Here is a 13216-nt window from a genome sequence, read left to right as displayed (position 1 = left end):
GCATGTGGTGTTGGCCTTTGCAGAATGCTTCCGATGCCGTGCAGTCTCGAGTGCTGACTCTTGACAGTAGCTTGGTTCGCTGCTGTTGTTTATTACTTATCGTTTCGGCGTGGCTTTTGCGCCACTCCCTCGGGAGTTGTACGGTTTATGAACCATCTGTTGAATAAATGTGTTATCAATCTTCTGAACCTGATATTTGTATCATATTTAGTCTCTACTTGCGTGGGACGCTTCACGTTCCTTGCGATGCAATCAAGCTGGGGTTCTGTCCCCGGAATTCTAAACAAAAACTTGCATCACTTCTGCTGACGCCGATTAAGCTTGTTGCTCATTTGTGTTGGCAAACTTGGCATTTCTGTTGGCTTATATAATTTATCTGCTATGTGAACAACGTCTCTATGATGTGAACCATGTTTATTTTTTTATTGACATCAAAGATTCCTTACCTTACAAAAGTTGTCTACTCGTAGGTTTGGCAATGTTGCTGCTATCTTATTAGAACCTTATCAGTAACTCGGGCCTTACAAGAGTCCTGCCAGGAGGTGCTTTCAGGATGTTAAATCCAAATTTCTTAATATGTCGATGGCCAAATGTTCAAAATGGAACACACACTGTGGGATTATGTTCAAGCTGATCCTGTCCAACTGTGCTACAGCATGAACACAACCAGAGCGAAGGCGATGGAGTCATGGAGCAGGCTCGGTGGTGCAGGTTCTCATGATGGCTCAACTGCGCACGATGCAGAGTATTTGGAATCGAGAATCTACAGTCGACGATGGCCTGGCTGCCTCCTGTGGTGAACTGGGCACACAAGGTGGGTTAGACAACTACTGCGCACTGACCAGCTAGGCGACATCAAGGCCGGCGTCGACATAGCTAAGCCCGACATCGTAGTGAGCTCCGTGTGTAGTTTTGTTTGTGTGATTCCGTTCATGAGATGTATTGAATTCTGAATTATTTCTTTGACTTCTGTTTCCACATCGCGGTGTGCATGAAGCAATAAAAACACTTGCTTGCATCCGATCGTGTGTTGAATTTCTGAATGTACTGAAAAGTGATGATGAGTTCTTGCTATGTAGATGGGTGAATGTTTGGCTTGTATGAAGTTTCAATCCGTTCAGATTCAACATTCACGTTTGTGAGGTGTTGATTTTGTGGAGTTCATATATATGTTAATCCATCTAGTCAGCTACTAGCTTTGCCTTTTTAAAAAAAAATTCTTCACATCTTACTAGTTTTCCTTCGGCCACAATTTGTAGACTTTGTTCATTCTCGATAAATTAAAGGCACTTAGCAGGCTAGCAGCTAATACCTTGACAATTCGAGCAAAAGTAAGTTTTAGAGTCCAATATCTTCTTTGCATTGAGCGGCTACATAAGACATCAAAAGCATGTTCAATTGTTGCTTCCTAAGGCTAAGATCTTGGTGTTAGGATGTGGAATGCCACGGTAAGGCAGCTCGGCATTACGTTGTGGGACGCCACGGTAAGGCAAGTCGGCGTTAAGCCTCACCACACCGAGCTACGGGCTCAGGCAACCCACGATGGCGTTGACGTGGGTGGAAATAGTTGGCGTGAGTTTGTGGTACCTCGACGTTAACAGACAGCACATCGAGTTTTTGTCCATTTTTGGAAATAGTTCTATCGGGGCTCTATTTGTAAAAATTATTTTCTGAAAGGGCCAGTTCGAAAAAAGCCACTCTGATTTACCGTCCTCCCCGGGCGACGGGCGTGATCCGCACCGAGAGCCCGAGGGCCATGAGCCCATGACAACCATTCCACCACTGGGAGTACCGATGCTCCCACGCTCCCACGAGGCCGAAAGCCCTTGCCCTCTCCCACGCTCGACTGCCGTTCTCCTCCACGACGCGTTGAGGTCCGATGTTCCGCGGCACGACTTTCAATACCGCCGACGAGCGCTCGCGAGCACCTCTGGCGCCCCGTTTGGACGGCGGCAACGACGTTGATTCGGATGCCTCGGCAAGGGCACTGGCGCCAACGCATGGACTGCTCACAGCCATCACAAGGACGGCAAAGGAGGCTTCCACCGAGTACAGTGGGGGCGCAAGAACTCAGACACGTACGCATGGCGTTGCTGAATTCAACCGGCCAGGCCGACACCTTCGCCGGCGGCTACACTCGGGTCCTCCGCCATGAACGGCCCTCTGATTTCCCCTTTCTTCACCAACGGCCTTGCGGTCCACCCACACGAGTGACCCAGCCTGCCGTGTCACCACGGATCGCCGGTGGCATGTGGGCATCCATCAGCTGGCGCCCGTGCGTGAACCCGTACGCCGCCTGCAGATTCCAGATGCCGCCTGATGGGTGCCCCGACCGACCGAAAGCTCGCAATTATCGCGCGCCTGGGATCATGCCGTGCGAACCCGCTGGGCCCCTGATGGCCGCCGCCGGTCTGATCATCATCATGCGGCGCTAGAAGAGAATCTTGTGTACAGTCACGGAGTCACCGCTGGCCGATCAAGCTCTAGCGATTGCTCCGGTGCTCAGGGTTCAGGGTGTACGGTTACGTCCACGGTCCCCGGACACGGCTGGCGTCGCCCGGCCGTCGTCCCACGCGCGCGCAGCTGAGCCGAGACCCGAGAGCTATGCCGGCCTTGTTATGCATCATCAAGCAATCGGCAGGCTGATCCGTGATTCGTTGGCCTGGTTCAAGGTTTTGAAACGATTCGGCGTGTTCTCGTATTTCGTCGTCGGCATGCTGAGGCTCAGCAGGATCGAGCTCGGAGGCCGAGCCAGTGTGCTATTTTTAGTGGAAGCGGCGGTCAGGCAATAATGCAAGAACAAAACATCATCTGTGCCACCGTGTGCGCTGGGCTTGCAGCGTTCACAGTACGTCGAATTCCGTTGGCATCTGGTGGCACGTGACATTTCTCCTACGAGTTGGGCGGACTTCCTCCTCTCTCCCAGAGACCATACCGAGAAGAGTACAAGCTCGCCCGCGGCCCCGGCGCCCCTTCCCATAGTCCCACCGGCGGCCACCCGTCCTCCCCTGCCGCGTATAAATAGGGGCCATTCTAAAACCGGGCAGGCGCAAAGTGCGCGGCGTCGCGTAACACCCATGACCCCATCCCTCCCATTCCATTCCATCCCAACTCGGTCCGGAGACAGCCAGCGATACGCCCTCGCTTCCTCTCTTCCGCAGCTAGCGTCGCCTGCCACCTCCCTCTCCGGCCGGCTCCTCGATCTTCCTCATCGGCGATCTGATCGAGCTCCCAGCTCTTCGCCCAGGTACCGCTCCCACGGACACGGGTGTTGGGTTGTTCTCTGTTTTTCCACGATTTCAGGCCGCGGTCGACGGCGTATCGGATGTTCCTTAATTTTCTCCGTTCCCGTCGTCACTCGCTCGTCAGCCAGGTTCATGGCGTGCGTTATTAATTGTCCGCCACCGGCTACACATCTCGCACGTGTATTTAACGTGTCTCTGCTCCACGGCACGGCGGTAGCTGCATTCATGCCTAGCGTTGCGTCCCTGCGCACACACAACACGCCCATACCATGCATGCTGAGTGGTATGGGCGTGTTGATCTGCCCTTAGCGTGTTGCCATCGACGGAACACGATCGAAATGCAGAGTGCTGTGATTGCTATTCTTACATGAAATCCACCATTTCTCACTGACCGAGCCACTGTGCACCGATTGTGTTACCGGAAAGGCATCCCCTCTACGCATCACATGCTTTCAGATCTGAGTATCTAACACTGTGAAATCAGTACACGACCTCTAATTTGCTCGTTCATAGCTTGGATAAGTTTTGCTGCATGTCATCCGGTCTGCCCTACAGAAGCACTGGGATATCTCTCAACCTTACATCATAATCTTATTTTTTTAATATAATTAAGAAAGCCTATCTAACTGGACACACCATGTTTGCCCAAGAGTAAAATATTAATCAGAAGATGGGAAAAAAAGGCCAATTAGGTATATGTTTTGATTTCTGTACTGAAAACAAATCTGTTTGCAAACATGACTTTGTAAGGTTCTCTGTATCTAAAAGTTCTGGATCCCATTGTTCCTAATGGTTTCTAATTTCATCCTATGCACTTTTGCAGTTCATGAGTTTCTAGTGTTCTGTGGTCTTGTTTGATGGTGGGAGCCTCTCTGTAGTCTTCAAATAACTTCTATAAGATTTCTGCACAATGTCAAATGCAAAAGTGGTGCTTGATCCTGCATTTCAAGGAGCTGGCCATAAACCGTATCCTTACTTACATGTCCTGAAAAAAGTTTCCAGTTGATTTTAGCCTTTTTTTTCTCTTTCCAAGCAAGACTTCTCTGTTCTCTTTATTTTGTATGCCCCTTAACTTAAATACAGAGGGACAGAAATATGGAGGATTGAAGATTTTAAGCCAGTTCCTTTACCAAAATCAGACTATGGTAAATTCTACTGTGGAGATTCATATATAGTTCTACAGGTAATTTTTATTTCCCTTCCTTTTTAAGTGGCATATTTATGTTTCTCTTCACAAACAAGTTTTTAATGCATCTGTCCATTTTTTAGACGAGTTGTAACAAAGGAGGTGCTTATCTTTTTGACATCCACTTCTGGATTGGAAAAGATTCTAGCCAGGTAGCTTTTCTATAACCCCTCAGAATTTCTATGTTACAAATGGCATTCCATGCCCACTTCTTGAATTGATGTTATGCAGGATGAAGCTGGAACTGCAGCAATCAAGACAGTCGAGCTTGACACCATGCTTGGGGGTCGCGCAGTACAGCACAGGGAACCACAAGGCTATGAATCTGATAAATTCCTGTCATACTTTAAGCCATGCATCATACCGATGGAGGGAGGATTTGCTTCTGGGTTTAAAAAGCCAGAAGAGGACAAGTTTGAAACACGGCTGTACATTTGCAAAGGGAAGAGAGCTATCAGAGTTAAAGAGGTGCATTGTGTTCCACCTCTTTGCTTCATATATCTTTAATAAACTATTTAAGTCAACTTGTGATATTTACAACTAAATGGATTCTTTATTCAGGTCCCCTTTTCTCGTTCATCATTGAACCATGATGATGTCTTTATCTTGGATACTGACAAGAAAATATATCAATTCAACGGTGCAAACTCCAATATTCAAGAAAGAGCCAAAGCTTTGGAAGTGATTCAACATTTAAAGGAGAAATACCATGACGGAGTATGTGCTGTTGCAATTGTTGGTGAGACAAGAATCACATAAATTTCATACATGCCAAACCTCAGCAAGTCCACACACTTGACTTGTACCTCTTTTCTTAATAATAGATGATGGGAAATTGCAAGCAGAATCAGATTCTGGTGAATTCTGGGTCCTTTTTGGAGGTTTTGCACCAATAGGGAAAAAGGCTGTATGTGATGACGATATTGTTCTTGAAACTACGCCACCAAAGCTTTACAGGTATGTACCTTTTATGAATGCAAAGTTAGTTTTTTTCCCTGAACATGAAAGGGAGCTGCGTGTCATTCTATGAAGAAGAAAGAGTACCAAATGTAAATGTTTTTATGGTGACACTTAAGAAGGACAATCGAATATCTGAGTCGAATTTTGCCTAATGCATTGCTTACACGACTCCCAATGAATGTCGGCAGCAAGAGATCACTGGACTGAGTTGTGCGTTGGATGGTTGGGATGGGGCTTATACAAATTACTTAACATCACGTATAATGACTTCTGTGAACTGAAAGTGTGTGAATCTATTTTTATAATTCCCATGCTCATGTAAAGGAGGAGGGTACTGATAGGTTTGGCAATCCAATGTAAAACCAGACCATTCTTATGGATATGAAACCCAAAGAGAATTGTTAAAAAATGTATTTGGTTTGTTCAGTCACTGCTTGTAACTTTCTGGTGAACATTTCGATGCTAGGATCAAAATTAGTAAGATATATTATGTTCTGCTGAATTTACAGCTTACTTCTACATAATTTCCTTTCATAATCACAAATGAATTCTTTTCAACAATTCAGTACAGAAGTTTGCCGGTTTGCTAGTGCTTTATATAGGTCCATTAAGATGTTTTCACAACTTTACCATACTAAGTTGCTCAGCATAATTGAAGACTTCACTTGGTTCATAAAGCCTATTACTTTATCTTTAGGTCTGATGGCCCTGTGTATATTTGCCTTACTATTCTTCAATTATTCATCTTATTTTTATTAATCCAACCGTTTTAATCCGTACTGTTAATTGTATGTTTGCAGTATCAATAACGGCCAATTGAAGTTAGAAGACACTGTTCTTACAAAATCAATTCTGGAGAACACTAAATGCTTTTTACTTGACTGTGGGGCTGAACTGTTTGTGTGGGTTGGCCGGGTAACACAAGTGGAGGACAGGAAAACTGCCAGTGCGTCAGTTGAGGTAAAACCTTGAACCCACCTTTCTGGGTTTGCTGCCTTGTTAAAAAATGTATCCTTATTGAAAGATTACCTCCTGTAGAAATTCATTATAAAAGAAAATAGGCCAAAGACAACAAGAATAACTCAAGTGATTCAAGGCTATGAGAATCATACATTCAAGTCTAAGTTTGAGTCATGGCCAGTAAGTAACATGGCAGGGAATGCCAGCACGGACGAAGGCCGGGGGAAAGTTACAGGTACTATATTTATTTATTGGTATCTTAAAATTGATCTTTCGTCATTATTAATAGCATATATATTTTTATCTAGCGCTACTGAAGCAGAAAGGTGTCGATGTCAAAGGAATCTCAAAAAGTAGCGCGCCAGTAAATGATGAAGTTCCTCCTTTGCTAGAGGGTGGTGGAAAGCTTGAGGTTTAGCTGATTGCTTCATACTTTATAAGTTGTATTTTCTTATCAAGTACAATAGGTAACACATTTATGGAAATGGAACCGTAAGAACAGTCTCTGCATATTTCAGGTTTGGTGTATTAATGGCAGTGCAAAGACTGCTCTTCCAAAGGAGGAACTAGGAAAATTCTACAGTGGAGACTGTTATGTTGTTCTTTACACATATCATTCTGGTGACAAAAAAGAAGAGTTTTATCTAACTTATTGGATTGGGAAACATAGTGTTCGGGTAATTATCGTTTCCATATGGCGCACCAGTATTTCTTGCTTTGCATCTTCCCCCTATGTTTGAATGCATTTTTATTATTTTGTGCACCACAATCACATTGTTAACTAAATCCTTCTTGTTAATTTTTTAAATTACTATTCATGAATTCTTCTCACGTCCAAATAGAAGCTATTCTTGTGCAAGTTTGTTTATGGTTATCCCTTACATATTGTAATAGTACTTTATATGTACTATAAGGGTTCATGATGGACTCAATATTTATATGACTATGCTGTAATGTATGAACTTAACCCTTTGTTCTTTTGACATAGGAAGATCAAGATATGGCTTTTCAATTAGCTAGTACCCTTTGGAATTCGCTGAAAGGAAGACCTGTCCTGGTATGGTACTCATATTTTGATGATGTGACAATATTTCATATGGAGGAGTTTCATTTCTTGGTTTTATTATTGTAGGGTCGTGTTTATCAAGGAAAAGAGCCACCACAATTTGTTGCTCTTTTCCAGCCAATGGTTATTCTTAAGGTACGATCTCACTATGACTATGCCATACTTAGTAACAAATGGTGCTGCTCCGCAAGGAACTAATGGAGCAGTCTATTGAGCTGAAGAATGATTTGTAATGTCATTTAAAAATTATCAGATAAAAGTATTTGGCAAATAATGCAGGGTGGCATTAGCTCTGGTTACAAGAAATTTGTTGAAGAAAAGGGTCTGACTGATGAAACATATTGCGTTGATGGTGTTGCTCTCATTCGAGTTTCTGGAACATCAGTTCATAACAATAAGACACTTCAAGTCGATGCGGTATTATTACCTCTACCTGTTCTTATAAAGATATTGAAATGGGATTAAACTTTTTGTTGACTTCCATTCACCTACCCATCCTAAAAGCTTAAGCTAATGAGGAAAAGTAGGCAATAATACTTCAGTGCTATCCTTCATGCCTAGCTTCCATTAGGCCTGTAGCATGGGCTAGAAGTGGGCAAATATACTTCAATCACTTTCTGTTACTGAAGCATTGAAATATACTTTTTTTTGAAAACTATATTGAAATATACTTGATGGAATTGCTATATATTCTTCTCATATTGGTCCTGCATACTAGCATTCTCATTGTTTTTACAATGTTCTTCTTGGCAAGTTGGAAAGGCAGCTTTATCCTTGGTTGTATAGCTACTACAAACCTGAACTAAAGAACTATAAGAAGACAAACTGTAGCTCCCTTGAACTTATTGTTATTCCTACTTTCTATTTCTAGGTCCCAACATCCTTGAGTTCCACGGATTGTTTCATTTTGCAATCCAAAAACTTGATGTTTGCATGGATTGGCAACTCAAGTTCTTTTGAACAACAACAATGGGCTATTAAAGTTGCTGAGTTTTTGAAGGTAAGGAGCAATCAAACAAATTTTGATATTCCTATTTTTCATTGTACCCTCTGTTCAAATGTGCTTGTTCTTCACCGTTTATGACTTTGATATTTCCATATTTTTTTAAGTATGCATTACCAAAAATAAATCAATTGTGATATCAGAATACCTTGGATGTAAATCTACATCTACTACTACTAATACTGCTTTCATGAGACAAGTCTTAGAAATTTAATATATAACAATGGTAAAAGTTTTTGAATTTTGAATGAAGAAATTTTGTAGTGGAAGTGGTACTTCTCTTGTCACTAAGGAAAAAAAAAATCTTTTTTACAACTTATTAGAATATATTTTTCAAGTTTCTTTGAAGTACCATGTTCCTTCTTTATTAGAAAGTTTTGCTAAGAGTCAGTGGTGAACCTGTTTGCAACAAAGCAAATCTCAACCATGATTTTGTTGAAAGCTGCTACCAAGATCACCTTTAGGAATTAGCATAAAAGTTCACCTTACTGCCAGGTAATAGTTGTATCCACAAATAGTGGTTTCACCACAAACTATTTAAGGTTAATTATTGATTCACAAACTTTGAATGTGCTAATTGTTGATTAGAATTTAAAGCATATTTTCTGGATGCAATTTGTCAATGATAAATAGAAACCTCTACTCTGTTGAATGCATATTTCCATGTGAAGTTACCAACTATACGGAAATTTTGGTTTTGCAATATGCATTCAGCCTAGATCAGGGTTGAGGTCTGTATACATGAGCTAAAAGCAGTAAAACATTAAGATATGATACATAGTTAACATTTTCTACTGCTTGTTTTCTCCTTTTTAGGAATAGTATTTACATGATATAAACCCGCTGCTTATGTGCGAAATAAATAGTATATTTGAATTATGATTGTTATTCACAATTGCTTATGAGTGAGTATCCATTTTTCGTTGTTATCATTCTAAAACTTATTCTGATTTCATGTGGTAATATCTTGTCGCATACGTGACAACTTCAACACTGTCACATCACTGAAAGTAATTTATATTTCCTTATCCTGGCCACTATTGCTCACTATGATTATCTGTACCCCTAATCTTACAGCCTGGTGTTGCTGTCAAACATTGCAAGGAGGGAACTGAGAGCTCTGCTTTCTGGTCTGCTATTGGTGGAAAGCAGAGTTATACAAGCAAAAATGTTGCAGCTGATGTTGCTATCAGAGAGCCTCATTTGTACACCTTCTCTCTTAGGAATGGTTGGTAGTAGTCAAACCCTTATGTCCACATTTTCTCCTATTGCTATCACGTTCTGCTTGTTATGCTCTATACTGACTCTAATTTTTAACTTTTGGCTTCATTACAATAACATCTTCACCATTTATCAGGGAAGCTGGAGGTTTGTTGCTGTATCTATTTGATCCAAATTTATCATGTTCCAGCAATCTTGATTTTTTAAATTCTGAAAGCTTACCTTTATGCAGGTTACTGAAGTTTACAATTTTTCACAAGATGATTTGTTGACAGAAGACACAATGATACTTGATACACACTCCGAGGTTTTTGTTTGGATGGGTCAGTGTGTGGATACAAAAGAGAAACAGAAAGCATTTGACATTGGCCAGGTGCAACATCAAGTGTTAACCTTTCCGTTTTAAAATTTTTTGACTATCGTCCAACTCCTATCAATGACTGCTTCCCTCCCAGAAATACGTAGAACATGCAGTGGCCTTTGAAGGTATTTCTCCTGATGTGCCTCTATATAAAGTCATTGAAGGGAATGAACCTTGCTTCTTCAGGACATACTTCTCCTGGGATAACACACGATCTGTGGTATGCTCTTAGATATTTACTTCTGTATTTTAAAATTTACCTTTCCAGCTTTCCCTTCTAATTTTGTTATATTTATCATTGATATGATAGGATATTTTGAAGGTTTTACATTTACTTAATGGGAACTTGAACTTGTATAAGCAGAAAGCTTTCCCATGTTTATAGTAAAGAATACCTTTGGGCTCAGCTTGATGTAGATGAATTTATGAATACCATTGCCTTCCATATTTATCTTTTGACTAATTGAGGTTGATCTGTACTGCACAATATAAGTAATTTCTGTGGCTTGGGGAGGCTGGGCAGGGTTATGTTGACATTTCAAAGTCGAAAGTAGCAGAAAGAGAATAGAGAACATATATCTTTATCTATATGAAATAAACTGTGCACCTACACAAAGGATATTTAGTGGCATTACCATCATTACTTGAATATTTGTTGGGGAATAAAATGGACTTTCCTGTTAAATACGCTATATTTTCTGGCCATAGTGTTTTCTTTACTTGCACTTGTTATGCTGTGTCATAAAAGATTTCATCCTTGAAACAGATTCATGGGAATTCGTTTGAGAAGAAACTTTCAGTTCTTTTTGGAGTGCGTTCAGAGGTAAGTCCATGTTTCTTTTTCAATTTACTAAGCGAGTCATAATGTTTTCTTTTTTTTTATTCAAGCCATTTTTAATTGCTTGCAGGGTGGACCTAAGAGCTCAGGTGATGGTGGGCCAACTCAAAGGGCATCAGCACTGGCAGCTCTTTCATCTGCACTGAATCCATCTTCCCAAGGAAAACAGGTATTGCTAATAATTTCCTTTCCAATTTTTCTTATCCGCTAACCACTCAATACTGTGTTTTTTTCAGTCGGATGAGAGGCCCACAAGCTCAGGTGACGGCGGACATACTCAGCGTGCATCAGCAATGGCTGCCTTGTCCTCCGCCCTTAACCCATCGTCAAAATCCAGCAGCACACAGCCACAGTCTCATTCAGGACAAGGGTCTCAAAGAGCCGCTGCTGTTGCAGCACTGTCCAATGTTTTGACTGCTGAGGGATCTCATAGCCCCCACAGTAGGCCATCCCCAACAGCAGGTAAATGTTCTGGCACTTTTAGGAAGATAATACAACTAGAAACATGTCTCAAGATCCCACTGATATTATTCCTGTACCACCAGCAACTCCAATAATTATATATTGGATATATTTAGCTCTCTGCACCATTTTTTTAGAAATATTCAAAGCCGTGCCCTTTTTGGTTTGCTCTGGAAGAGTAAAAAGAGATCTGGAATCTGTTGAAGTGTACTATATGTGTTTCTTTGCGTTTTACTTATCAATAATGAGCATGATTCGCTGAGTAACTACAAGAAGTAGATGAAGTCAGGAGAATTCTGTAGTTACATTCTTTTCCTCCCCTTTTGGCTTGATACCAAAGGTTGACACCTTCACTCGATGCAGATGCTGAGAAGACTGAATTAGCTCCTGCTACTCCTCAATCAGAAACAGAACCTGATGCCCCAGAATATGCCCGAACAGAGCCTGATGTCTCACAGGAACAAACTGCTAATGAAAATGGAGGCCAGACAACCTTTAGCTATGAACGCTTGATATCAAAGTCCACTGACCCTGTTAGTGGGATAGACTACAAGCGCAGAGAGGTTTGTAGCTTCTGCATCTTAAAAATGTTCTTCTGCTTTGTTACCTCATTTCCTTGTGAAAGGGTCGAGTATTTGTCTTAATTATAAAGGAGTTTTTTGGGCATTTTACTTGAGATTTTTTATTTATCGGATCCTGTTTCCTCGTCCCATAAGACATGCTAGTAGAATTTCTTTGCTTTAGTAATTCATTATGAACTCTGCTTCAAGGTCTTATTTCCCACAGTTAACTGCTGGTTACTAATTTCTCAGACTTATAATTTGGAAAATACCAGTTAGGATTTTAGGTGTTTTGCCGCAATTGCTGCTAGTTAGGAAGAACATGAAGTATAGAAGGTCATTGGGAAAATAAATGAACTGAACTAGAAAGGAAGAACAATAGTAAGGTCAAGGCGACAAGGCCTGAACATAATCACAGCCAAATTCTTGTTTTTAGACCTCCAGAAAATCGAACCCTTCTATCCTTTCAGTTCATGCCGATTTATATATACTTGCCAAGATAGTGATGCTCTTAGTAATGATAAGCACTGAGTAGCACAATCAGCAGTTCTGTGGAACAGAAGCAGTGCATGTTTCTCATTGAAGTACAAAGCTGGGGCTTTTTCCAGATATGCACCTAAATTGATGATGCTTTTGAATAGTTATAGTTTCTCATTGGAATATGTATTGCAATTGATGGCAGCCTCTTCTACATTTACTGCCCCTCAAGTTTTAATCAATTTCCAAGGCTAACTTCATTTTGATCCTGCAGACATATTTATCGGAAAGCGAATTCCAGACCGTATTTGGTATGACTAAGGAGGAATTCTACGAGCAGCCAAGGTGGAAGCAAGAATTGCAGAAAAAGAAAGCCGATCTTTTCTGAAACACGGCTGGCCCTGAATAAAGCCCTTCCATTCTACAGACTACAGAGTTGCACACTCCTACCCCTTTGTTTTTTCACAAGAGCGCCCACGATGTCCAGCATTCTCATCATGCTCCAAGGATGATCACTAGCAGCTCTCTCTTATCCTGTTTTTATGAGGTGTATAGGGTACTCTTTTTATTTGCACATGGTTTGGGTGCATTATATAGGTCCATGGGCCCCTCCATTATTCTGAGCTCGTTTCGGGTGTTGCCCGTTCACGTGTTTCCTTTTTGTTTTTCGAATTGGTGCAAAATGGCATTACTAGTGAGATTTTGTTAAGGTAATGATGCATTGGCACCAATGTGTATGGAACATATTTTCGTTAAGACTTAAGCCTCTGTTGGTCTGGTGCTGCTCTACTGGTCTAACCATCTTAACCGCTGAGCAGTGCAGCTGTGCTCATGGCACATCAAGGATCTATATGCTAAGACAGTTCTATCTTAAAAG

The 13216-nt window shown here is 41.5% G+C and overlaps 1 protein-coding gene across 1 annotated transcript; it reads left to right on the top strand.

Annotated features, from left to right (window-relative positions):
• Window positions 1-3051: 3051 nt before the first annotated feature.
• LOC101773506 (villin-2) lies at window positions 3052-13122 on the top strand. Its single transcript, XM_004984266.2, has 24 exons — window positions 3052-3247; window positions 4069-4211; window positions 4329-4428; window positions 4515-4583; window positions 4663-4899; window positions 4993-5170; window positions 5256-5388; window positions 6192-6351; window positions 6430-6586; window positions 6660-6763; window positions 6870-7028; window positions 7340-7408; window positions 7484-7552; window positions 7697-7834; window positions 8289-8417; window positions 9498-9648; window positions 9778-9788; window positions 9874-10014; window positions 10097-10222; window positions 10769-10825; window positions 10911-11009; window positions 11077-11302; window positions 11666-11865; window positions 12614-13122. Exons 2-24 carry the CDS (start codon window positions 4156-4158, stop codon window positions 12725-12727), a joined length of 2883 nt encoding a protein of 960 aa, XP_004984323.1. The 5' UTR covers window positions 3052-3247; window positions 4069-4155; the 3' UTR covers window positions 12728-13122.
• Window positions 13123-13216: the final 94 nt, after the last annotated feature.

This window comes from Setaria italica, chromosome IX (genome assembly GCF_000263155.2).
Source record: "Setaria italica strain Yugu1 chromosome IX, Setaria_italica_v2.0, whole genome shotgun sequence".
NCBI lineage: Eukaryota > Viridiplantae > Streptophyta > Magnoliopsida > Poales > Poaceae > Setaria > Setaria italica.
The sequence above is the reverse complement of the archived record's forward strand: the minus strand, read 5'-3'. Positions and strand labels throughout refer to the sequence as shown.